General features: G+C 37.5%; 1 protein-coding gene across 2 annotated transcripts in view; it reads left to right on the forward strand.

Moving 5' to 3' along the window:
* Positions 1-17635, forward strand: part of RASA2 (RAS p21 protein activator 2) — a 112436-nt gene extending 94801 nt beyond the window's left edge. For both annotated transcript variants that reach the window (XM_045539357.1, XM_045539358.1), the window contains exons 20-24: positions 10301-10383; positions 11033-11241; positions 11961-12064; positions 12763-12952; positions 14561-17635. In XM_045539357.1, coding sequence (XP_045395313.1) covers positions 10301-10383; positions 11033-11241; positions 11961-12064; positions 12763-12952; positions 14561-14591 — 617 coding nt within the window. In that variant the 3' untranslated portion in view covers positions 14592-17635. The remainder of the gene's footprint in view (positions 1-10300; positions 10384-11032; positions 11242-11960; positions 12065-12762; positions 12953-14560) is intronic.
* The last annotated feature ends 7283 nt before the right edge of the window (positions 17636-24918 follow it).

Raw genomic sequence — 24918 nt, forward strand, 5'->3', positions numbered from 1 at the left:
TGGTTATAAATGAGATGAGCAAAAAAGAATTAGGGAATAGGAAATGATGGATTCAGTGAAAGAAGTTAAAATATTAAAAGGTGTAGCCGGAGAAGGCTTCACTGAGAAAGTAACATTTCAGTAAAGATCTCAAGATAGTGAGGGAGTGAGCCATGTGACTATTTGGGATAAGAGTGTCACAGAAATAGCTAACAGTAACAGTACCCAGAACAAAAGCCCTGAAATAGAAGTATGTCTGGAGTGTCTAAAAGATAAGAGAAAGCTCTTGTAGCTGGAGAAAATGAGGGAGAGGGTGAATCATAGGAATGAAGGTCAAAAAGATCATAGAGGAGCTAGATACGAAGGACTTTGTGGGCCACTATAAGGCTGTTACTGTGAATAAGATGGGAAGGCATTGGAGAGGTTTAAGCAGAACAATGACATTGTTTGAGTTGTGTTTTAGTGGGATCACTCAAGTTGTGTGGAGTGTCATGTGAAGAATAGAAGGAAGGGGCCAAGGAGACCAGCTAAGAAGCTGTTGTAATAATCCAGGGGAGAGAAGATAATGGCTTGGACTAGTTGTTAACAGTGGAAGTGGTAAAAATGGATCCCATTTTGGATCTATTTTAAAGATAGTGCTTAGAGAATTAGATACAGGGAGTGAGAGGAAGAGGCGAGTCAAGGATAACTCCAAGGATTTGGGCATGGGCAACTAAAGGGATGAAGTTGACTTTTTAAAAATAAACACATGAGGCCGGGAGCAGTGGCTCATGCCTGTAATCCTAGCACTCTGGGAGGACAGTGCAGGAGGATCGCTTGAAGTCATGAGTTAGAGACAAGCCTGAGCAAGAGCAAGACCCTGTCTCTAATAAAAATAAAAAAATTAGCTGGGCAACTAAAATAGAAAAAAAAAATTAGCCAGGCATGATGTTGGGCACCTGTAGTCCCAGCTTCTCGGGAGGCTGAGGCAGGAGGATTGCTTGAGCTCAGGAGTTGGAGGTTGTTGTGAACTAGGCTGACACCACAGCACTCTAGCCTGGGCAACAGAGCGAGACTCTGTCTCAAAAAAAAAAATAGACACATGGGCTGGACATGGTACCTCACACCTGTAATCGTAACACTTTGAGAGGCCAAGGCAGGAGGATCACTTGATCCCAGACCAGTCTTAGCAACATAGCAAGATGGGGGTCTCGCTCTTGCTCAGGCTAGTCTCAAATTTCTGGCGTCAAGCATGGTGGTGCATGCCTGTAGTCCCAGCCACTTGGGAGACTGAGACAAGAGGATCACTTGAACCCAGGAGTTGGAGGTTGCTGTGAACTAGGCTGACACCACTGCACTCTAACCTGGGCAACAGAGTGAGACCCTGTCTCAAAAAAAAAAAAATAGGCACATGAAGAGTTCTGGTAATAATAGAACTTGTGGCTTGTCTTAGACTGACTCCTTGTAAATAACAGTTATAAACTTCGGGTAAAATATATAAAATAGTTCTCTGAAGAATTTGACCTTTGAAAGAAAGGAATCATGCTGGCTAAGGTATGTATACAGCTTTTCTCCCTGAAAGTACTCCCAGCCTGTACAGTTTGAGTGGCTAAAATTTAAGCAGAAAGCTGCAGTTTTATTGACTTGAGGTGTCAAAGGATGGAGTTTAGGGCTCACAGAGAGACTAGAAATTGAGAAGAAAAAAAGGAAGAGTCCTTCGGTCTGCATGTGAACTCTCCTGAAATCCATAGCTGACTCTTAAATTGCTCAAGTAAGGAGGAACTCCAGAAAGGCTAGTGAAGAACAATAACTGAAAGATTAAAAAAGAAGAGTGAGAGATTTCAGCTTCTGTCATCCTCAGGGGAGACAGAGGTAGCTCAGGAGTAAAGATTATGTTCTAGGATTAAGAATAAACAAAGTAGGCCGGGGTGTAGTGGCTCACGTCCATAATCCTAACACTCTGGGAGGCTGAGGCAGGAGGATTGCTTGAGCTTAGGAGTTCAAGACCAGCCTGAGCAAGAATGAGACCACATCTCTACTAAAAATAGAAAAAATTAGCGGAGAGTCATGGCATGTGCCTACAGTTCTGGCTACTTAGGAGGCTGAGTCAAGAGGATCGCTTGAGTCCAGGAGTTTGAGGTTGCAGTGAGCTACGATGACACCATTGCATTCTACCCAGGGCGATGAAGCAAGACTGTCTAAAAAAAAAAAAAAAGACTAAATAAAGTGTAGTAGGAGCAAGGTATAAAACCAACCCTCAGGGTGATCAGCTAATGATGTAACTGTTCAAGGGAAGGTAACCAAACTTACAATCTCAACAATGTTTCATCCATCATGTCCAGTGTACAATGAAACATTAACATCTTGAGAAGAAACAGGGAATTATGGCACATAATCCAGAGAAAAAGCAGTTAGTAGAAGTAGACCCCTATGTGATCTACATGTTGGAATTAGCGAACATGAACTTTAAAGCCACTATTATAAATATTTCAATGGCTTAGTGGAAAAAAGGTAGTCATGATGAGTAAAGAAATGGGGAATTTGGCAAAAAAAAAAAAAAGAAAGAAAAAAGAAACTATAAAAAGGAATCAAATGGAAATTTTAAAATTGAAAATTACAATACCTGAAATGAAAACTTCAGTGAATTGGCTTAACACATCAGAGATGTCAGAAGAAAGGTTCAGTGAACTTAAAGATAGATCAATAGAAATTAGCCAATCTAGAAACACAGAAAAGATTGGGGGGGGAAATTAATAAAACTTCAGTGACTTATGAAACAATATCAGGTAATCTAATATATGCATGGTTGGTGTCCCATAAGGATAGTAGAAAAAGAATGGGATAGAAAAAAATATTTGAAGAAATAGTGGCCTCAAATTTCCTAAACTTGGTGAAAAAAACATTAATATTACACACCCAAGGAGCTCAGTGAACTGCAAGCATGATAAATACAAAGGAAACTATACTTATACATACAATAAACCAGAGATAGGAGAAAATCTTCCAGAGAAACAAGACAAGTTACATACGAGAGAACAACAGTACAGTTGACAGCCAGCTTCTCCTAAGAAGCAACCAAAACCAAAGGACAAATGGAATGACCTCTTTAGAATGCTGAAGTACAAAAATTCTCAACCTAGAATTCTAGCGAAAATTTCCTTCAAAAATGAAAATATCTGTTAGGTAAATGAAGGCTGAGAGACTCCATTGCAAGTAGGCCTGCACTATAGGAAATGCTAAAGGAAATTCTTCAGGCTGAAAGGAAACAGTACCAGGTGAAACTTAAATTGGAAAGGAATGAAGAGTATTGGAAGTGGTAAATATCGGGGTAAATGTAAGAATGTCTTTTTTTCCCTGAATTTCTTTAAAAAGCAACTGTTTAAAATTTGTAGCATTGAATCTGTCAGGTTTATAATATGTCTGGATGTAAAATATATGACAGTAGCACAAAGGAAGGGGGTGGCATAAATTATTCCAAGGGTCTTATATTTTATGTGAAGTGATATAAGAATAATTTTAAATGGACTATGATGAATTAGGCTGTATTATTGTAATATTTAGAATAAAAAGTTAGAAAAAACTGTGTATAACTAATCCATCCCCTCTCCACAGCCCCAAAAATAAATAAGTAAAAATGTCAGGAAAGGAAAAACAAATAGCAAAATGATAGCTTATGCCCAACTATATCAATAATCACAATAAATATTAATGAACTACATTACCTTTGAAAGAGACTGTCAGACTAGATTTAAAAAAGCAAGATCCAATAATATACTTTCTATGATACATGTACTTTAAATATGAAACACAGATTAAAGGTAATTGGGTAGAGAAAGAAATAAAACACTAAGCAGTAATCCCAAAGTTGTCTTCAAAACGTTTACCAAATATGTACAGATAAAAAAAGCATTTATGAGGAAGACCTAATCCTAAATGTGTACATAGCTAATGACAATTCAGTGTACTTAGAGATAAAATACAGAATTGATATAGATAAATTCACAATTACAGTTGAATATTTTAATATTCTTTCAGTACTTAACAGCTAGGCAAAAAATCAGAATATAGACATTTGAAATAATACTATCAGTCACCTTGATCTAATTTACATTTATGGAGCACTGTGCCAAACAGATGCAGAATATATATTCCTTTCAAATGCACATTGGAACATTGACCAAGGTAGACCACCACATGCTAGGGCATGAATCTCAGTAAATATCAGAAGGTTGACATTGTACAAAGTATGTTCTCTGACTACAACAGAATTAATAATGATAATGATATCTAGGGAAGCCCCAAATATTTGGAAATTAAATAGCATACCTTCAGATAACTTATAAGTCATGGAAAAATTAATAAGGAAATGCAAAAATATTTCTAGCTAAATGAGAATGAAAATGTAACAAACATGTCAGAGTTTGTGGGATATAACTAAAGCAGTACTTAAAGGGAATTTGATTATCTTAAATGTTTATATTCGAAAATAAGGAAAATCTTTTAGGCCTTAGGTTAGGCAAAGATTTCTTACATACAAGTTTGGTCTATAAAAGAAAAAATTGGTAAATTGGACCTCATCAAAATTTAAAACTTTTGTTATTTCAAAATATACCATTAAGAAAATGAAAAGGTAAGCAACAGACTAGAAGAAAATATTTAGAAAACACTTATCTGATAAAGATTTGTATCCAGAATTTTAAAAACAACTCAAAAAGAGAACAAGCCAGGCACAGTGGCTCATACCTGTAATTCCAGCATTTTGGGAAGCCAAAGCAGGAGGATTGCTTGAGGCCAGGGGTTTGAGACCACTCTGGGCAGCAGAGACCCTGTCTCTACAAAAGAAAAATTTTAAAAATAGGAGGCTTGAGGCAAGAGAATTGCTTGAGCCCAGAAGTTTGAGGCTGCAGTGAGCATTGATTGTGCCACTGTACTCCAATCTGGGCAACAGAGCGAGACCTCGTCTTTATTTTTACACACATGCACATGTATGACAATAGATATGAACATTTTATCAAAGAAATTAAACAAAAATCTAATAAGCATATGAAGAGATGCTCAACATCATTATATATTAGGGAATTGCAAATTAAAATCACAATGAGACACCATTTCACCGCAACTAGAGTATCTATAAGACAGACGGTACCAATGTTGGTGAGAATGTGGAGAAACAAGTCCTCACACGTTTCCAGTGGGAATGTAAAATAGCACAACCACTTTGGAAAGCAGTTTGCCAGTTTCTCGAACAGTTAAACATAAAACTACCATACGTGTAACCTAGAAATTCCACTCTTGGTTATCTGCCGCAAAAGACATGAAAACATATGACCACATAAAGACTTGCAATGAATGTTCATAACAGCATTATTCATAATAGCCAAAACTAGAAACAACCTAAATGTCCATCAGCTGGTGAATGGGTAAACAAAATGCCACGCAATAGAACACTGTTAGCCATAAAAAAGAAACTACTGGCACATGCTGCATCATGGATGAACCTCCGAAAATTACTCTGAGTGAAAGAAGTCAGACCCAAGAGATCACATACTACATGATTCCATTTACATGAAATGCCAGAAAAGGCAAAGTTAATAGAGACAGAATGTGGATTAGTGGCTGCTCAAGACTGGAGGTGAAAACCAGGATTAACTATAAATGAGCATGAGGGATCTTTTTGGGGGAACAAAGCTGTTGTTCTAAAACTGATTTATGGTGACAGTTGCACCACTCAGTAGAGTTACAAAAAACATTCAGTTGTACATTTGAAACGGATGAACTTTATGATGTGTAAAATATACATTTACCTGATTAAAGCTATTTTTTAAAAGAAAACAAAGGATTAAAATGAGTTATATGTGGCGCATGCCTGTAATCCTAGTACTCTTGGAGGCCGAGGTGGGAGAATCGCTTGAGGTCAAGAGTTTGAGGATGCAGTTAGCTATGATGATGCTACTGCACTCTAATCTGGGCAACAGAGCAAGACTGTCAGGGAAAAAAAATCGGATTTTGATAGTTTTATTTTAGCTGTGTTCCTTGGAGCCAATAAAGAGCTGGACTTCTGTTTTTGTTATGATGGTAATAATATTTTTTAAATTGAGATATAATTGAGACTTAATTCACATACCATAGCAGTCACCCTTTTAAAATGTACAATTTATTGGTTTTTGGTATATTCACAAGGTTGTGCAATCACCACTAATTCCAGAACATTTTTATCACCTCCAAAAAGAAACCCTGTACCCATTAACACTCAGTCCGCATTCCTCCCTTTTCCCATCCCTTTGGCAACCACTAATCTACTTTCTGTCTATGTGGATTTGTCTGTTGTGGATGTTTCACATAAATGGAATCATACAGTTTAATATAACCTTTTATGACTGGCTTCTTTCACTCAGCATAATGTTTTGGAGGTTCGTTCATGTTGTAGCATAAACCAGTACTTTATTCCTTTTGTGCTGAATAATGTTCTATTATATGGATATACTACATTTTGTTTATCCATTCATCAGTTGATGGACATTTAGGTTGTTAACAGCTTTGGACTATTATGAATAATGCTGTTGTGAACATTCATTGATTTACAAGTTTTTGTGCGGACATGTCTTCACTTCTCAAGACTACATACCTAGGAGTGGAATCAGTAAGTTAATATGGTAATTCTGTTTAACTTTTTGGGAGGTAATGACAATTTTAACTGCAACCTGATTTCAATCATTGAATAGGGAAATTTAATGCACTCACATTTGTTGTGATTACTATGATTACTACTTTGTATTTTCTATTCACTAGGTTTTTCTGTTTGTTGGGTTTATTTTTTCTTTCCTTTCTTTTTATTGGAATGATTAAGCATGTGTGTTTGCTCACACTCTCTCTCTGTCTTTCTCTATCTTGTGAAGGAATTTGGACATCCTGTTTCTATTTTTGAATTGTTGACAGATGAATTTAAACTTACATGTTTATCTTAATATCCACAGTTAATCCAAGTCTCCATTCAAGCTGGGAAAGAACATTAGCATGCTTTTGAATCGTTCTTTTCCTTGCATCTCCCTAATGAAGTCATCTGGAATTTTAATACTTGGTTCTCTTGTTTCTTTTACCTTTTTACATTATGCTGTCTAATGATTTTGTATCCTTGCCCATCAGTTTTCGTGATTTCTTTGCCCAGCACTGTTTCTTATATGATGCATCTGTTTTTTTCCTGGATTCATTATTATTTTGCAGGAGTACTTCCTCAGTGAATGATCTTAGATAGCCTTTATGGCTGATAAATTTTGTAAGTCCTTGTATATGTTAATACAAAAAAGTCTTGATTTTACTCTTACTCTTGATAGTTAGACTAGATTTTTTTTTAGATTTAAAAATTATTTTCTTTCAGAACTTTGAAGACACTACTCCGTTTTTCTACTAGTTTCCATTGCTGCTAATGAGAATTTACTGTTAATCTGATTTTCAGTCTTTTTATTCTTCTCTATAGAAACTCTTAGGACTCTCTTTATCCTTCAAGTCGTAATGTGTTACTGCCCACTATTTAGGTATTTGCCTTTTTTCTCCTATCCTGCCGATAACTTTCAATCTGAAGATTTCTGCCTTTATCTCAGGGACATTTTCATCTGTAATTTTCCCTGGAATACTCTTTCTATTCTGTTTTTTTAATTCTTATTAGTCAGATATTGAAACTTCTAGATCCATCCACTGTGGCTCTTAACTCTTCTCTTTTACTTTATATTTCTTTGATATTTTATACTGTATTTTTGGAAACTCCTCAGCAAAATCTTTCATTTTACTAACTCATGTTGCATTTCATTCCTGTTAACACTATTAACTGTGAAATTAGCCCTGATGATATCATGACAGTGTATGTGCCTGGGAGCAGTATACTTTGTCTACATATGCTGTGTTATAATTTGTCCAGAAATGAATAAATGTAGAATTTTTAGGGTCTGTGCATGCTTTGTGTATTCAACAAATCTAAAAATAGAAACTCCCTGCAAAATGTTAAAATTCTCTGACTGGAATCTTTGTGGTGCTCTTAGAGATCAGTACTCAAAGACATGTGTCCCTCCTGCCCCTCAATTCATTATACTGCTGATTTCCTCAGATGTTATCCTTCTTGTTACATGTGTGTCTCTCCTTCAGAGTGCTGATTTTCCCTAACTGGTGATTTTTTTTGCTGATTTACTCATCCTTGTGTTTTACAATCCAGTCACCTAGTTGAGTGTTCAGTGGCTTACCTACGAGTGCTTATGAGGCAGGGGCAGAGGTACTGATGCTTGCCTTCTAGTGTGGGTACTCTGTACTTCCCTCCTAGGGTCAGCAGCTACCTGTGACATTGCACTGCTCCGCAGCCCAGTATGCATCATTCTGCTTGAGCCTGCAAAGACATGCCTCTGTTGACTGCTGCTTAGCCCAAACCAAGGAGCAGGGAGGGCCTGATTGGCCCAGCTCTTCCAGATGTAGCTCACTGATTAATTATCCTGATGTATATCTGAGTTCCCCCAACCTCCAGCTGTCTGAAGTCCACTGGCTCTGGCTTGAAGTTCTCCCCTAACCACTCCTACTTTTGCAGATATCTTATCCTACATCTGGCTTGGACTGTGGCTTCTTCAGTTACTCCCTCCCTGCCCTACCCTCCAGTCCGCCACCCCCGTAAATGTCATGTTGTCTGCTTTCAGGAGATTGCTGATGATCTTTTTTAATTTTCCTATGCATTTATAATTGATATCTGTTGAATGTAAATGTGGTTTCTCAGAAAGGTTTTTTTCTAATCACACAATTTAAAGTAACTTCCCAATTACTTTGTATCATGCCATCCCAGTTTATTTTCATTGTAGCATTCATCTTTATTTAATATTTGTCTTTTGTCAGTCTTTTGAGACCTAAATGCATGCACGCTCTTATGTGTTCTGTTTACTGCTATATCATACGTGGTTAGAACAGTGCCTAGTATAGAGTGGACATTCAATATATGACAGTTGAATTAAGTGACTTTATCTTTTTTAAAAAATTGTATATCCCATCTGCTTGAATTACATAAATTTTAGATGTTATACCAGAAACCAGGCTTAGTAAATATTCTATGTTAACATCTCTGTTCAAGACCAAAAAAAACCTTTATTAACCAAATAGTTTTCTTTGCCAAAAAAGCTATACATTAATTGGTTCAGTAATATAGAATGCAAAGTTCTGGGCAGGCACTCACACCTATAATCCCAGCACTTTGGGAGGCTGAGACAAGAGGATCACTTCAAGCCAGGAATTCGAGACCAGCTTAGGCAACATAGCGAGACTCTGTTGCTACAGAAAAATTAGCTGGGCATAGTGGTGCACACCTGTAGTCCTAGCTACTCAGGAGGCTAAAGCAAGAAGATTGCTTGAGCCCAGGAGTTTGAGACTGCAGTGAGTTATGATCATGCCACGGCACTCTAGCCGGGACAACAGAGTGAGATACTGTCTCTTAAAAAAAAAAAGTGATGTTCTTAACTTCTGGCACTTCAGTCCACATGTCATTAAAACAAAGCTTAGGGGGAAGTAAAAGCAAAACTTTGATTTTCTAAGAAGGACATTACAAAAGGACTAGAAGTCAGTTATATTTGCTTGTAGTTTCATGACTATATGAAATATATTAATAGTTTATTCTCAGGTAAATTATAAGTTGAAGTACATCATATTCTTATGCCATATTATTATGGAGCTCCGTTAGCAAACTCAAATTTCCTTAACCAAATTTCTAAACTCATAGAATAAGGATTCACTCTAGCAAATAATATTTTTACTTTGTTCCCTGCATCTCTTAGAGTAAACTTTGTAGCTTCAATCAGCTGACCAGCCAATATGTGATAATAATGAACAATTTTTCAGTTTAGAAACATTATTTTGAGGATTGATCCCATAATTAAATATTAGGTTAAAAAAATAGAAAAATTGACTTAGGTAGTCATATTCACTGCTATGTAATAATTCCATGAAAGAAAATTCCATGTCTTGGCAAATTTTGAATAGTCCTCTATTTCTAAGTATATTATTTTTCTTAGTCCCCATATAATTAACATTACAAAATTTTATAACATTCTTATTTTCTACATAGGAATCAAATTTAGTTACACATTTTTCTTGAAAATATTTTAATTTTGTATTGCAAAAAGTAGAAAAGTCACTTTATAGAAATTAATCAAAATTTATCTGTTCCATAAAACAAAAAATATTTATATATACATCATCTGGAAATCTAGGTTATTTGTACTTTTGCCATCAAGAGGATTAGCTTAAACCTTACAGAATTAACCTCTCATCTTTATAAATCTGATGGAAATTATTTTAATTTTGTTCTACTTTTATTATTTAGGCAAAGATGCAATTTACACAATTCCAGTAAAAAACATTCTTGCTGTAGAAAAACTGGAAGAGAGCTCTTTCAACAAGAAAAATGTAAGTTATATAAATAACTGTTTAAAGCTTTCTGAACTGCATACATTAATTGAAATTTTTTAGGAGGTTGTTTTAGTGTTAACCATTAATCATTAACAGTTTGTAAATTGCTAGCTCAAACTCTGCCTTAAAATTGTCCATTATAGTTGATGCTTCATATAGTCTGCCTAGATTATTAAGTTAAAAATCCTTTTTTCAGTACTTCCCTATTAACAGACTTCTGTACATGACATTCAAGTCTCTAATATAATCCAGCCTCTCTCTCCAGTTTTGTCTTCTGCTACCGTTCAGTACATGCCATACACTCAAGCCAATCAAGATGATTTTCTTGTTCCTCTGCTATTTTCCCAGTGCTTTGCCTTTGCTCATACTTTTTCTTCCATCTGAAATTCTTTCCCATTATTCTTATTTATATGATAGTTCATTTCTTTGGACATGTGTAGCTTCTAAAAATTATGTTCTGTTGTACTGCTTAGTACCATGTCACTTAGATTGTCTATGGGACTAACTTGCTTGAAAAGTAATAATTCATAAGGTACCTTAGCAGTTATCTAGTCAAGCAAACTAGATTTCTGTTACGTACTTTTTTTGTGTTTTGTGTGGTTTTTAGACTCTGTCACTAACTTTTTATCTTAATTGCCTTATGAAGATGTTCCAAGTGATACATACGGAGAAACCACTCTATGTCCAGGCAAATAATTGTGTAGAAGCTAATGAATGGATAGACGTGCTCTGCAGGGTGAGCCGATGCAATCAAAACAGGCTCAGTTTTTATCATCCCTCTGCATACATAAACGGAAACTGGCTCTGCTGTCAGGAGACGAGTGAAAACACCCTCGGCTGCAAGCCATGTACTGCGTAAGTTTGTTTCTGACTGAAAAAGCAATACTTCCAAATATGGTATATCCATACAATGGAATATTAATTGGCCATAAAAAGGAATTCACTACTGTTACGTGCTACAACATGAATGAACCTTGAAAACATGCTAAGTGAAAGAAGGCAGACATAAAGGCCATATGTGATCACATTTATATAAAGTGTCCAGAATAGGTAAATTCATAGAGACTATGAAAAGTAGATCCGCATTGCTAGGGGCACGAGGGAGGGAGAAATGGGGCATGCAAATGGATACAGGGTTTCTTTTTGGAATGATGAAAATGTTCTGAAAGTAATAGTAGTTGCACAAATTTGAAACAAAATTAAAAAGGCAATGTAAATAGAAGCACAAACTTGAGCAAGACATCAAGGATAAAGGGTCCTTAACATTCTCTTTCTAATTGCATAAAACAACCTTTGTAGCCCTGTAGACTTAAGTAATGATGTATTGTTTTTGTAATGAAGCATAGGTTCATTATGAAAATGATTTTACTTTAAAATTCCCCTCCTTATGAATAGTCACATAATGATCACACCTCTCTTGGCCCCATTTTATTTAACTGTCAGATGAAACTAAATTTCTGAACTTCTTTTTTCAAAATTCTGTGATACTGTTTTTAGTCTCAAACCATCAAAAGTCTTTCGCATATTAACAAAGTAAAATTTTTCCAATGTCTTTAATTTTATTTTTACTATAGAGGTGTCCCTGCGGACATCCAAATAGATATTGATGAAGACAGAGAAACAGAAAGAATTTATTCCCTTTTTACCCTCAGTTTACTTAAGCTGCAAAAGATGGAAGGTAAATGCATAACTTATCTATTTTTATATAACCATAATCTTTCATTACCAATTCCTGAAGTATTGCTTTGGCATTTTTAAAAAGTTGAAAATACGGGCCGGGCGCTGTGGCTCACGCCTGTAATCCTAGCACTCTGGAAGGCCGAGGCGGGCAGATTGTTTGAGCTCAGGAGTTCGAGACCAGCCTGAGCAAGAGCAAGACCCTGTCTCTACTAAAAAAATAGAAAGAAATTATCTGGGCAATTAAAAATATATAGAAAAAATTAGCCGGGCATGGTGGCGCATGCCTGTAGTCCCAGCTACTCGGGAGGCTGAGGCAGAAGGATTGATTGAGCCCAGGAGTTTGAGGTTGCTATGAGCTAGCCTGATGCTGTGGCACTCTAGCCCGGGCAACAGAGTGATACTCTGACTCACTCAAAAAAAAAAATTGAAAATACTCATAGATCTACCAAAATATTGTTTATATGAAAGTTGGCAAACCTCCAAAGGGGGCATTTTTCATAAATATGTATAAAGGAAAAATAGTACTTTTGCATAAATTTGATTATTCTAATTAATAAAAATCTGTGTATTTTAATTATCTATGCATTGCCAAGGGAAATCTCTCCAACATGAAACACTTGAAAAATTCTTATTTGTACTACAAATTACATTTATAGAATTTCATTGTCTAATCAGAGATTTTACTGCTCCTTGTAGAGGCTTGTGGAACTATAGCAGTCTATCAAGGACCACAGAAAGAGCCTGATGATTATTCTAACTTTGTAATTGAGGATTCTGTAACAACCTTTAAGACAATTCAGCAAATAAAAAGCATAATAGAGAATCTGGATGAACCTCATGAAAAGTATAGGAAGAAAAGATCAAGTAGTGCAAAATATGGGAGCAAGTAAGTAGTTTTTAAGCTGCTATAAACATATTTTTAAACAGTTTGAGATTGCCTCTCCTGCCCTGTCCTCAGCCCTGACCTACAGGCCTCCTGTCTGCTGTCACCTGCCAAGACCTGGCTCAGATCCTTTCTCTTATGCAAGCTGGTCACTGAAACTCAAAGCACCCTTTGTCTTTTCTACTTCAGTGTGTTGGTGCTATACTTTAACACCACTTTTAATGTCATATTCCTTGAATAACAAGTAGTTTTCCATTTTTATTTTATTTTTAACTGATCCTTCTCCTTTATATCTCTCACAGTAGCTTATACATAGTAAGTACTTTTAAAAAGCTAGTTGTGAAAATGGTACAAATAATTTATAGTTGATTTTTTGGATCCATTTCATATGTAGATGGATGCTACAGTGGATAACAACAGCAACAGCTAACATTGGGAGTTTGCATCCTATCATTTAGACTGCTTTTAGCAGCAAGTAACAAACACCCAATTGAAGTGGCTTAAACGATAAGAAATTTTTTAGTCTCACAAATTAAGTCCTAACTTCTGCAGTTGGTTAATTCAGCAGCACAGCATTGTCATCAAGGAACATCAGCCTCAATAAGCTAATTTCTGGTCTTCCTAAGACGTGTCTACTGATAGTCACAGATAAACTGCAGTAGTTTCAAGCCCCACATTTTTATATGGTAGTGTCCAGAGGTAGAAAAGGCTGTTTCCTCCTTACTAGGAGAAAGAAACCTTTTCTAGAATTACCCCCAGGCTCCCCTGAAACACAGGGCTTCCCAATATTAGAACAGAATCAGTGTCCTTTTTGTAAAGAAATGGATAGTCAGGGTATGGTTCTTGAGCCAGCAGATAACGGTGTTTTCCACAATATACACTCTCTCATTGATCCTTACATCAGCCCAACATGGTTTTATCCCCACTTTACAGCTAGAGAAACTCAGGCTCGGGGGAATTAAATGCTTTGCCAAGGTCATACAACTGATTAGTGAGGGGGCTCCAAATCCTGGCCTCACCACTGTAAATACTCTTTGAAAAGTTTGTGTATTAATAACTATATTTTTTATTTATGAATATTAAACATCAGTTCAACAAGTATAAATATTTATGTTCTTTCTGGATAGAAAGCTCAGTTCATTAGAAAGGTTATTGTAAGCATCCTAATCCTGTTTTCTACATTAGTATAATTGGTTCTCTTCCAAGAATAGTAATCCAGTTTTCTTGGAGCCTTTGGAAGTTTCCATATGAGGTCCTAGTCAATATTTGACCATCTTTCTTAAATTGTACCTCCTCCCCATACCCCTATACTACCCCTTCCCACCTTTATTTTTCTTTATTAAAAAACACCAACCTTTCTTGTGCTAAATATTTTACTGACTTTATTTTCTCTGTACCAGGATGTAACTTCCATGATGGCAATGGTTTTGTCTTCTAAAATAATGCCTAAATATAATAGGTCATCAGCAAATATTCATTGAATTAATGAAACAAGACTTGACATGAGAGATTATCATGACAAAATTATAAATACTTAATGGATTCTTTATTTGTCACTTTTTAAAATTTTATATTTTTTAACGTTTGAAAAATGATTTTCTTGTTTTCTAGGGAAAATCCAATTGTTGGGAAAACATCCTAGAGTTTGACCAATTGATTCAGAAGAACTGGAAAATAATTATTTTTCTTGGTATTTTTAAATTCATCATATATTTTGTTCATAGTATTTAAGAATGAACATTGGCTTTAATGTCACCTGCATTCACATTGTATTTAATATTTAATAATTGAAATTAATTGGGAATCCTGGAATTGATAGATTACTAGAGAATTTGAAGCCCAAGATTCCCTTGTATGTCCAGATCAATGTTTCTCCAACTTCTTTTTGATAGAAAGACTCTTCCTAAAGAAGGTTCCTAAAGAAGCTGTGTAACAGAGGGAGAACTCCTCCATAGCAAGAAACCGTCTCTTCTTGTAACACTCTGTTCTGTGGACTTGTTTTACTACCATTAGTGCCTGCTCTTTACTGCCAACATTGTGTTTTACTAGAAAATCCCAATCCATGACAATTCAGAGCTTTCCATTTAGTTCATCTAGACCCTCTTTAGTTAAAAAAAAAAAAAAGAAAAAAAAAATTTTTTTCCTTTGGTCCATCAGTCATTACAGGTTACATTAGAGATAGCTGCAAAAACTTTAGAAAACTGCCAGAGCATCTTTATAAGTTGGTAGGTCCTTTTGCCTACTTAAAGATGTAAACAGAACTCAGATAGGAGGAATCAGGGAATCTGTGCTATTATGTGCATCTTGTTTACATTTGGAATGAGTGATGGCAGATGAACTAAAATGAGACCACTAAATTTTCTTCATTGTTTTAAATATCAGGTACTCATTTTCTTGATTTGAGAGTTCAGATTAACATGACTTCTAAGGACATCTTTTCTGAAAAAGAAGAGAAAGTAAACAGTGAACGAAGGTGGTAGAAAAATCACTTGACTTCACCTGCTATTTCATGTTGTAATAAGGGCCACCATAAGGATGCCCTCCTCATAGTGTTAGGTTGTGATCTAACTCAAGAACAGTCACTCGGCGCACTTTACTAATCTGGACTGCCCCAGATTATACTTTAGGTACTCCATGGTATCTAATCTTTATGATCAGTTGAATGATCAGTGTTTAAGTCTAGAAATAATGCTTTCCTGAAAATGTTTATATTTCATTGCTGTTTCCTTATTGCCTGTTAGCCAAATGGAATTTGGGCAAGCAACTATTTGAATACTGTTTTTCCCTAATAATTTACTTTTGTCCTAAAAACCATAACTGTAAATAAGCAGTCGAAGCAAGTTACCACCTTGAAGTTAAGAGGGATACACTTTGCTTCATCAGTATTAAAAACCATGGTACTCTTTTTTTTTTTGTCTTTTTTAATTCAAAACATTTTCTAAATGTGGTACTTTGAACCTTGGAGTATTTACATATGTTTCTGTTTAAAACTGTGACTTATTAATGTAAGTCTAGCTAGTAGTGCTTTTTTGTTTCCCTGAGCATAAGCTATATTTCAAGATAGAGTTTGCCAATTATGTTATTGGTGGGTAATTGTTGTTAAAGTATATTTTTATTAGGTAATTATTTTTAAAGACTATTGGCACACAATCAAAGTTGTTCCATAAATGATTATAACCAAGCAATGTATTTCTCTAAATGACTGTAAAACCAATTGGTTATATTTAAGAATCAGTACTAGGTAGTTATGGTAGATTATTACTCCTGGCCCATAAGACAAGTTTGAAAGAGTCCTTTAAATTTTATGAGCGTGTAGATTCCATAAACTACACTGATTTATAAATATGAAAGAATTTAGCCATTTAATAAATTTCTCATTCTCAAATTTCATTCAGATTGTTGAAATTCCTTTTAAGAGTCTCTGAAACGTCTACCTGCAACGGACATATGAGCATTACCAAGTACTAATCATTAGTCTTTAGTGGCTTTTTAGTCCTCCGCTATGTTTTTTTAAGGCAAAAGAAATATTCTTCTAACATTTATAATATCAAATCCCCAATTGTTTTTAAAGATCATGGCATGATCAAAGGGACTAAAGCTATGTGCATACATAAGTTTGGATTTGAAAGGGAGAGTTCAGTCATCTAGTTACTTTCTTCACGTGACACTTTTAAACAGCAAGTTTGACTGGAATTTACCAGCTTGGCACAGCCTGAAAAGACATAATGTGAAATTAAATTAATTTTCTTTGAAAGTCTTTTGAAATAAGACACCATGTCAGTAGGACCCTAAGATAATCAAGGAATTTGCTTCCAGGGACCTCATTCCTCTGCTGTTACTCGTGAATACTTTGATTTTTACTACCCAATCTGCTTTCTCTGCCTTTCTCTATCTAAAAAAAATACATGGCAGCTCACTTCACCCTAAAAACCTGAAAACCCCAGGAAGGAAAGAAAAGGATGTTATGGGATGCTTGCCATAAATGCCAATTCTGATTCTTAGTTTAGCCATTTCCATCAGTAAAAATTGTGGTGATCTGTTGCTTATTTTGTTGTTTTGTTTTTGTTTAGCTTTGTTTTTTTAACATTCATTTAATTAGATGATGGAATAGCAAAGGTTTTACTCCCAGGAATATAATTTATCAAATTGAACTTTTTTATTAGCCAAAGAAATGTTTTTGATATCACGGGTAATGGTTAAATGTCAAAACTAGGCTTTTTAATTTTATTATACCAAAAAAAGGTGACGAATGATGTGGCTTTTGTTTCTGTTTCTAAAGCCTGATTTCATTCATCAGAAAGGCATGTTCATGCCAGGTTTTGAAAAACAGATCTTATTTTTAAGTGAAAGCACCTTTAATTTGTCCTAACGGTACATCCTGTAAAGACAGAATTCTGAAAAATACAAGACTCATTCTTGAGTTAAATTACCAATCTTGATTGATATTATCTGCTTTCATTTTTATTAACTTGGAAATTAATATGTTGCTAGTAAATATTGGTTTTTACAGTGTCCAGTTTGAAAATGTAAGTTATCAAAACTTAATGTAGTGAATTTGTGTAACCATGTTGTATTGTTGAGAATGTATTTTTATTTAAATTTTATTTTCTTATCAAGAGTATTATAAAAATTAAAAACTTTTTTAACTGTCGCTTGGAAATAACTCAAATAAACTACAAGCCTGTCTATTCTTTGTGAGACCTTACTTTCTTACTGATTTAGGTATTTCTTGTTGTTTAAAATTATTATACCTTGGCTATTCGTAAGGGAATAGTGGAGGTGAGAAGTCTTCAATAACAAAGAAAAACGAAGCAATCTGGAAAGTGTTTGGTATTCTTTTCTTGCACTTTTCTAGGCTGATTTTTGATGGGCTGTGTTTTTATTTGTTTATTCGCTCATTCAACAGACTTGTTTTGAGGACCTGTGGGGTTCGGGCACCTTGGAGGCACCTATCATTCCCTAGAGCCATGCACATCTGGTGTGGAGGAATATATTCCACTCCTGTCTGGGTAAATAGTTTAGAGCTGGGTTTTCCAGCCTATGTTTGACTTTTGAAGAATCCCACTTTCTACTCTTCTCAAAAAAGAAGTCAACATCAGAGCCTCTGGTTACTCAGGTCTTGCATTGACCCCTGCAGGTTAACCTACCCTGTAGCTTAACCTTCAGTGCATCACCCTTCAGGATGTTAGAATTTCACCATGTTGTGCCATTTTGAGGAGTTATGTAGAAAATATAATGTTACAGCACCAAAGACCAGGTTAGTGGGTAACTTGTGCCCCAACAAGAGAAGCCAGGATCCTTCCCCATTAGTGCCTCAGCAACACTGTTAGCATCCCTAAATAAACCTTTCATAAAACACAGCCCCTGTGACTCCAGAGGAATTTAAAGTTAATAAAGAGGAAAAGATAGGATTCTGAATCTCTAAGCATCTTATTTTTATTGAAACATCAGAATCCCTCTCAGACTAGCCCATGTATAGAACTTGTGAGAAACATCAGACTTAGGGTTCTAGTCTATGATATGAACAACTTAGTTCTTTGAGGGAGAGGGGGCCATAATTTAGTTGAGTTTCCCTTTCCAAATTGTATGATTCCAAAATGGGAGCTACCTGAGGCCAAGCAGAGTCCCTTTATCACACAAGAATTAAGAAACAAGACATAGCTTGGCAGTGCTGGCATATGGTTTTCTACTACTACAAGTAAATGGCAAATGACGATCTCTGCAAATCCTTCTGAGAATAAACTATCTTGGATAGACATGACACACTTGAAAATAAATTGACCAACATTCAGAGAGACCTTGGGTCTTAATTCCTTATACACATCCTCACCTGAGGTTTGGTCTTTTGTGGCCAAAAAGTTTATTCTTTGGCTTGCCATTTTTGCCATTTGACTTCTTGGTTTGGGGACACCATTTGCCACCATACTCTGAGCTTGTGCCTATATTTTATATTGACAGAAAAGAAGGCATGACTTTTTTAATTAAAATAAAGTCCTATTCCCATTAAAATGCCAATGTCATTTTTCACAGATCTAGGAAAAATAATTCTATGCTTCACATGGAACCAGAAAAGACCCCAAATAGCCAAAGCAATCTTAAGCAATAAGAACAAATGAGGAAGCATCACTTTACCAGACTTCAAGCTATACTACAAGGCTATAGTAACCAAAACAGCATGGTCCTGACACAAAAACAGAGACATAGACCTATGGATCAGAACAGAGAACCCAGACATAAAACTATCCTCATACTGCCATCTGATCTTTGACAAAGCAGACGAAAACATACACTGGGGGAAAGAATCCCTATTCAATAAATGGTGCTGGGAAAATTGGATAGCCACATGTAGAAGACTGAAACAGGATCCACACCTCTCACCACTCACGAAAATTAATTCATGATGGATAACAGACTTAAACCTAAGACATGAAACTGTAAGAATTCTAGAAGAAGATGTTGGAAAAACTCTTCGAGATAATCAGTCTAGACAAAGAATTTTTATAAAGAAAATCCCAAAGGCAATCACAGTAACAACAAAAATTAACAGATGGGGACTTGATTAAACTAAAAAGCTTCTGTACAGCCAAGGAAACAATCAATAGCGTGAACAGACAACCTATGTAATGGGAGAAAATATTTGCACACTATACATCCAATAAAGGCTGATAACCACAATGTATAAAGAACTCAAATTAGCAAGAAAAAAATCAACTCCATAAAAAATGGGCAAAAGATATGAACAGAATCTTTTCAAAAGAAGATAGACTGATGACCAATAAACATGAAAAAATGCTCAAGTCTCTACTGATGAGGCAAATGCAAATCAAAACCACGAGATATCACCTAACCCCAGTGAGAATGGCTTTTATCAAAAAGTCCCAAAGCAACAAATGCTGGTGTGGATGTGGAGAGAAGGATACACTTACACACTGTTGGTAGGACTGCAATTTAGTACAACCTGTATGGAAAATAGTCTGGAGTACTAAGTAAACCAAAGTTATTAAAACTGAAAGATTTTTTAAATTAAAAAATTAATTTTTTTAAAAGACAAAAAAAAATAGTGTGGAGTTACCTCAAAGAACTAAAAGTAGACCTACCATTTGATCCAGCAATCCCACTATTGGTGTTTACCCAAAGGAAAAAAAGTCATTTTATCAAAAAGATACCTGCACTTGAATGTTCATTGCAGCACAGTTCACAATCATAAAGATGTGGAATCAACCCAAGTGCCCATCAATATGTGAGTGGATTACTAAAATGTGGTATATGTATACTATGGAATATTACACAGCCATAAAAAATTGGCAAACCTTTTGTAATAACCTGGAGGGAACTAGAGACCATTCTACACAAAGTATCAAAAGAATGGAAAAACAAACACCACATATACTCGCTACTGGAACTAATCGATCAACATCATGTGCACATATGGTGGTATTAATAAAACTCAACAGAAGCCAAGTAGGAGAGAGGGGAGAGGAGGGAACAGGTAAATTTACACCTAAAGGGTACAGTGCACACTAGTTTGGTGATGGGCATAAACTGCACAAGAGTAAATCGTGTAATCAAAATGTTTGTACCCCCGTAATATTCTGAAATTTAAAAAAATAAAGTCCTATCAAGTTTCATTGTTTTCTGCCTTATATTCCAAATCTTATTTGTTTCATACTATCAAATAAAACCTTCGTGCTTTTTATTGATTTGCTTTTTGAGATGGAGTTCAGTTTTAGATACATAAATTTTACTCATCAAGAAAATTCTTTTATCTGGAGCAGACAACATTGTTTTCCAAATTTAACAAATTTCTCAGCTCCATCAAGAACCAAGAAAAACACATTGCCTGCGGAGTTAAAGAGGCACCCATTATTTTAGATGGATTCTCAATGCAGAATTGGGATAAATGATCCCTAGAGATGTATATCAGAATCTCCCTGAAAAAATGGAGGGGCCAGGAGAGGGAAGGTATATAGTTTGAAAAGATGTAGTCCATATTATAATTTTTCATTTGAAAATGGAACTACCAAAAATAAGTAAATCTTGATGGATACAGATTCATAGATGAGGGAGGCCATGATTCTCACCTGGAGACCTCTGGACCCTGAGATTTTTGTGTTAAGTGTGGCACATTTGTTTTTAAAACTAGGCAAACACTGGAATATAGGCTAAAGTGAATTCCAAATCTTAACCCCAAGTCTCCATCCTGAACAGAGACAAAATTGTGTGTCAGGAGTAAGTTTACAGCAAAAATCCCTGCCTCCTAAGATGTTACATTTTGGGAGAATGAGGAAGACAAGTAAAGTATGTCAGATGGTGGTAAGTACTATGGAGCAAAGTGACCGTGGGAAAAGGAGACGGACTGCTATGAATAGAGTGAGGTGGAAACAGTCTAAAATGAGGTGGTCAGGGAGGGACTCTCTAGGGAAGGAGACATTTTGGCAAAGATCTAAAGAAGGTGAGGGAGGGAGTTATGTGGGTATATAGGGAAAGATCTTCCTGGGCAGAGAGAAACCTTGCGATACTCTCTAGACCAGCAAAGGTTTGGGTGTGGCCGGAGCCGCATGAGTTGAGGGGAGTGGTAAGCAGGAGACCAGGGCAGTGGAGGGGTCTAGTGGCTCAGTGATGTGCACCTACCTTTCTTGGATTGCTCTGACTGCCGGGTTGAGAAAAGTCTCAAGGAAGCTATAGGAGGAAGCAGGAGGACAGGGTGGGCTAGTACAGCCATCAGGTGAGGGTTGATGGCACAAAGGGTGGTGGGAAGTGGTCAGCGTCTTGTTATGTTTGATGGTGGAGCCAACAGGATTTGTGGACAGGTGGAATGTGGGGCAAAGAAAGGAGTCTAGGAAGATCCAGTAGCCTAAGCCACTGGAGGCAGGGAGATGACCTTTACTGAGACAGGAAAGACTGTAGGAGTAGCAGGTTTGTATGTGTTTATCTGTGTCCAAGTTAATGATTCCTGGAAGCCAGGTCCAATTAAGTCAGTAAGTACCAGTGCATATTTTATCTATTTTTACACGTTTATTACAACTTCCTCACTAGATTGGAAATGATTCCAAAGATGGGAAGGGGCTTTATCAGACCCCACAGCCCTTGCCCTTAGCTGACAAAGGCTCAATAAACATTCCAAGAAGGGGTGACATGCTCTGGTTAATGGAGCAGCGAGGGCTAGGCTGACAGTCAAGACTGAGCTCAGAACTAGCTTTATAATAATCTTTTTTTTTTTTTTTTTTTTTTTTTTTTTTTGAGACAGAGTCTCACTCTGTTGCCCGGGCTAGAGTGAGTGCTGTGGCGTCAGCCTAGCTCACAGCAACCTCAAACTCCTGGGCTTAAGCGATCCTACTGCCTCAGCCTCCCAAGTAGCTGGGACTACAGGCATGCGCCACCATGCCCGGCTAATTTTTGTGTATATTTTTAGTTGTCCATATAATTTTCTTGCTATTTTTAGTAGAGACGGGGTCTCGCTCTTACTCAGGCTGGTCTCGAACTCCTGACCTCGAGTGATCCACCCGCCTGGGCCTCCCAGAGAGCTAGGATTACAGGCGTGAGCCACCGCGCCCGGCCAAAACTATCTTTATAATCTTGCACAAAAAACCTCTTTGGGTTTGGGTTTCCCTACACATGTAAAATTTTTAAGTTTATAGCTTTAAGAAAAAAGTGTCAGACCCCTACTATGCACTGAGCACTCTGCTAAACCCAGGGGTAGTAAGATGCTGTCCTCTAGCTGCTCACGGTCAAGCTAGGGACTGGCCCAGAGTGATCTGAAGATTTTTCCCAAGTTCAATACCCGGACAACCCCTAGGGTCCCTGCCACCCACCCCTCAACTATTTGTGTAGATAATTCAATTCCTTTAGTGGACCCTTCCGGACAGGATGTTCCCAGATTCTCCCCAAAACTCCATGACCATGGACCACCTGAGCAGCCTGGACACTCTTCAACCCTGCAGAACATATTGCCATCCTCCTCCCATCATCTTTTGGGGAATTAACAGAAGAGAGTCCTGGTCATTCATGAAATAACTGACTTACAAATGAAAGAGCCTGGTGCAGGAAAAGAGCCCAGTACCCATTCTGCGGGTGTGTAGACAAAAAGCAGCCTTAAAACTACAGAGTTGGCTCAAATAAGGAGCGCAGGGACTGACCGTTGCGTTCTAATGCGGCAGCACACACCGGGAGGAACTGAGCACGGATCTCCCCTCCTCTGGCCGGCCAGCCTCTTCTCCACCCCTCCCAGTGTTGACAAGGGACTTGGAGAAATTAAAACCTGTGCCAATGATAGTATAACCATCAGCTGGGGACTCAATTGAAGTTTTTTTGGTAGTGGTTTAAAAGAAAACTAAAAATGCTAAATTTCAAAAATATTTGTAGCAAGAAAATAAAGCAAATCGTTATCTCAAACTAATTTTTATATTTAAATGCCCTATTGTATCTTGGAAATTTTCAACACATTTTACTTAAATGCTTAAGTAAATAAAGAGATTTGCTCAGTTACAAGATTGAAAAGCTTAAATCTAGTCACTCTATGTGAAAACATTTTTTCTGCATATTGAGAAATATATGAAAACCTTTACAAACAGACCACTAAAAGGTAGTAGGGAAGCAAATTGTATAACCTGCACACCTTAAATTCTGTATAGCAGTCAGTGAAAGTGCTGAAGGTTAGTTAACCTTTGTTTTTCAGCCATCCTAGCAAAGGGGAGGGAGGGATTCAAGTTTCCAGTCGTAGTTCAAGGGGTGTTTTCTCAAACCTGGACCTAGTTTCCCTGCAATTTCCAGCAATTCCAGTTCAACAAGCCCCACAGGATGGAGATAGAGGAGGAGCTTGTCCTTTGGCCTCCTCTTCACTGGACTCCTTCACTTGTCATGTTAGGAAGACAAAATGGATTGGGGGTCGGGGGGAGATTTTTCCTCAACCCTGCCACCTTCCTCAGGGCTCCCAGAGACCCTCTCAGGGCCATATAGGTAGGCTTTACAGCGTCAGTGCTCTCATGCCCTCCGCTGAACTAAAGCACACAACAAATTCTAAATAAATGTTATTTTACTACAAAGCCTGGGACTGATCCCCAATCTCATGAGAGGTGCCCAAAACACTGGTAGCCCTCTTTCGACCCTTGATGCCCACTCAACCTGTGGGGGTCCACTGCGGACCACACTTTAAGAGCCATTGGCTGCTCCGTCTCTGCATAAGGCGGGCTCTGCCGGTGACAAAGCAATGCCTGGATGATTTATTTCATACCCTTAGAATAGCTGTCCTCCACCAGAGAGGATTTTGCCTTCCAAGGGACATCCGGCAATGTCTCAAAGGATTTTAGGTGGTCACACCTAGGGAATTGCTATTGGCATCTGGCGGGTAGAGAGCAGAGATGCTGCTAAGCGTCCTACAACACACAGAACAGACCCTGCAACGAAGCGCCGGGTCCACAATGTTGGTGGTGCCAAGTGTCTCCAACAGCTAACAGCACAGGCCTGAGGGACAGCCTGGTGCCACTGACCCACTGAGCAGCCTTGGCCTGTTCCCCACCCTCTGCAAAGCAGTTTCCAGCATGAAATGGAGAAGATCATGACATCTGGCTGGCGGGGTTGGTGTGTGGAACACAGAGTCACACAGCTCAAGACCTCGAGCGTACGAGTGGGTGCTCAGTGAACGCCGGGCTTCATTTTCAGGCCTGTCTACGCTTCCCTCTGAAAGGGGAGCACTGCTCCCTTCTGCTCAGCTACAGAGACCTGGTTGTAACAGGCCAGGGCACCGGGACGCCCGGTTCTCCTCTTGGCTCTGGCCCTGACTTCTCTCTCATACCTTCGGTCAGTGCTGGGGATACTCGTGCCAGGGTGCGGGGGGAAGGCCACCAGGGCTGCGAACTACTGCGGAATCTCCCCTGTGCAGAGAAACCCTGCTTCCCTCAGAGCTGCTGGCTCAGCGGAGCAAAAGTGACTTTGTGGGACTCTGTGCTGGGTGAACTGGCCTTACCTGCGCT

The sequence above is a fragment of the Lemur catta genome, chromosome 1 (genome assembly GCF_020740605.2).
Source record: "Lemur catta isolate mLemCat1 chromosome 1, mLemCat1.pri, whole genome shotgun sequence".
Lineage (NCBI taxonomy): Eukaryota > Metazoa > Chordata > Mammalia > Primates > Lemuridae > Lemur > Lemur catta.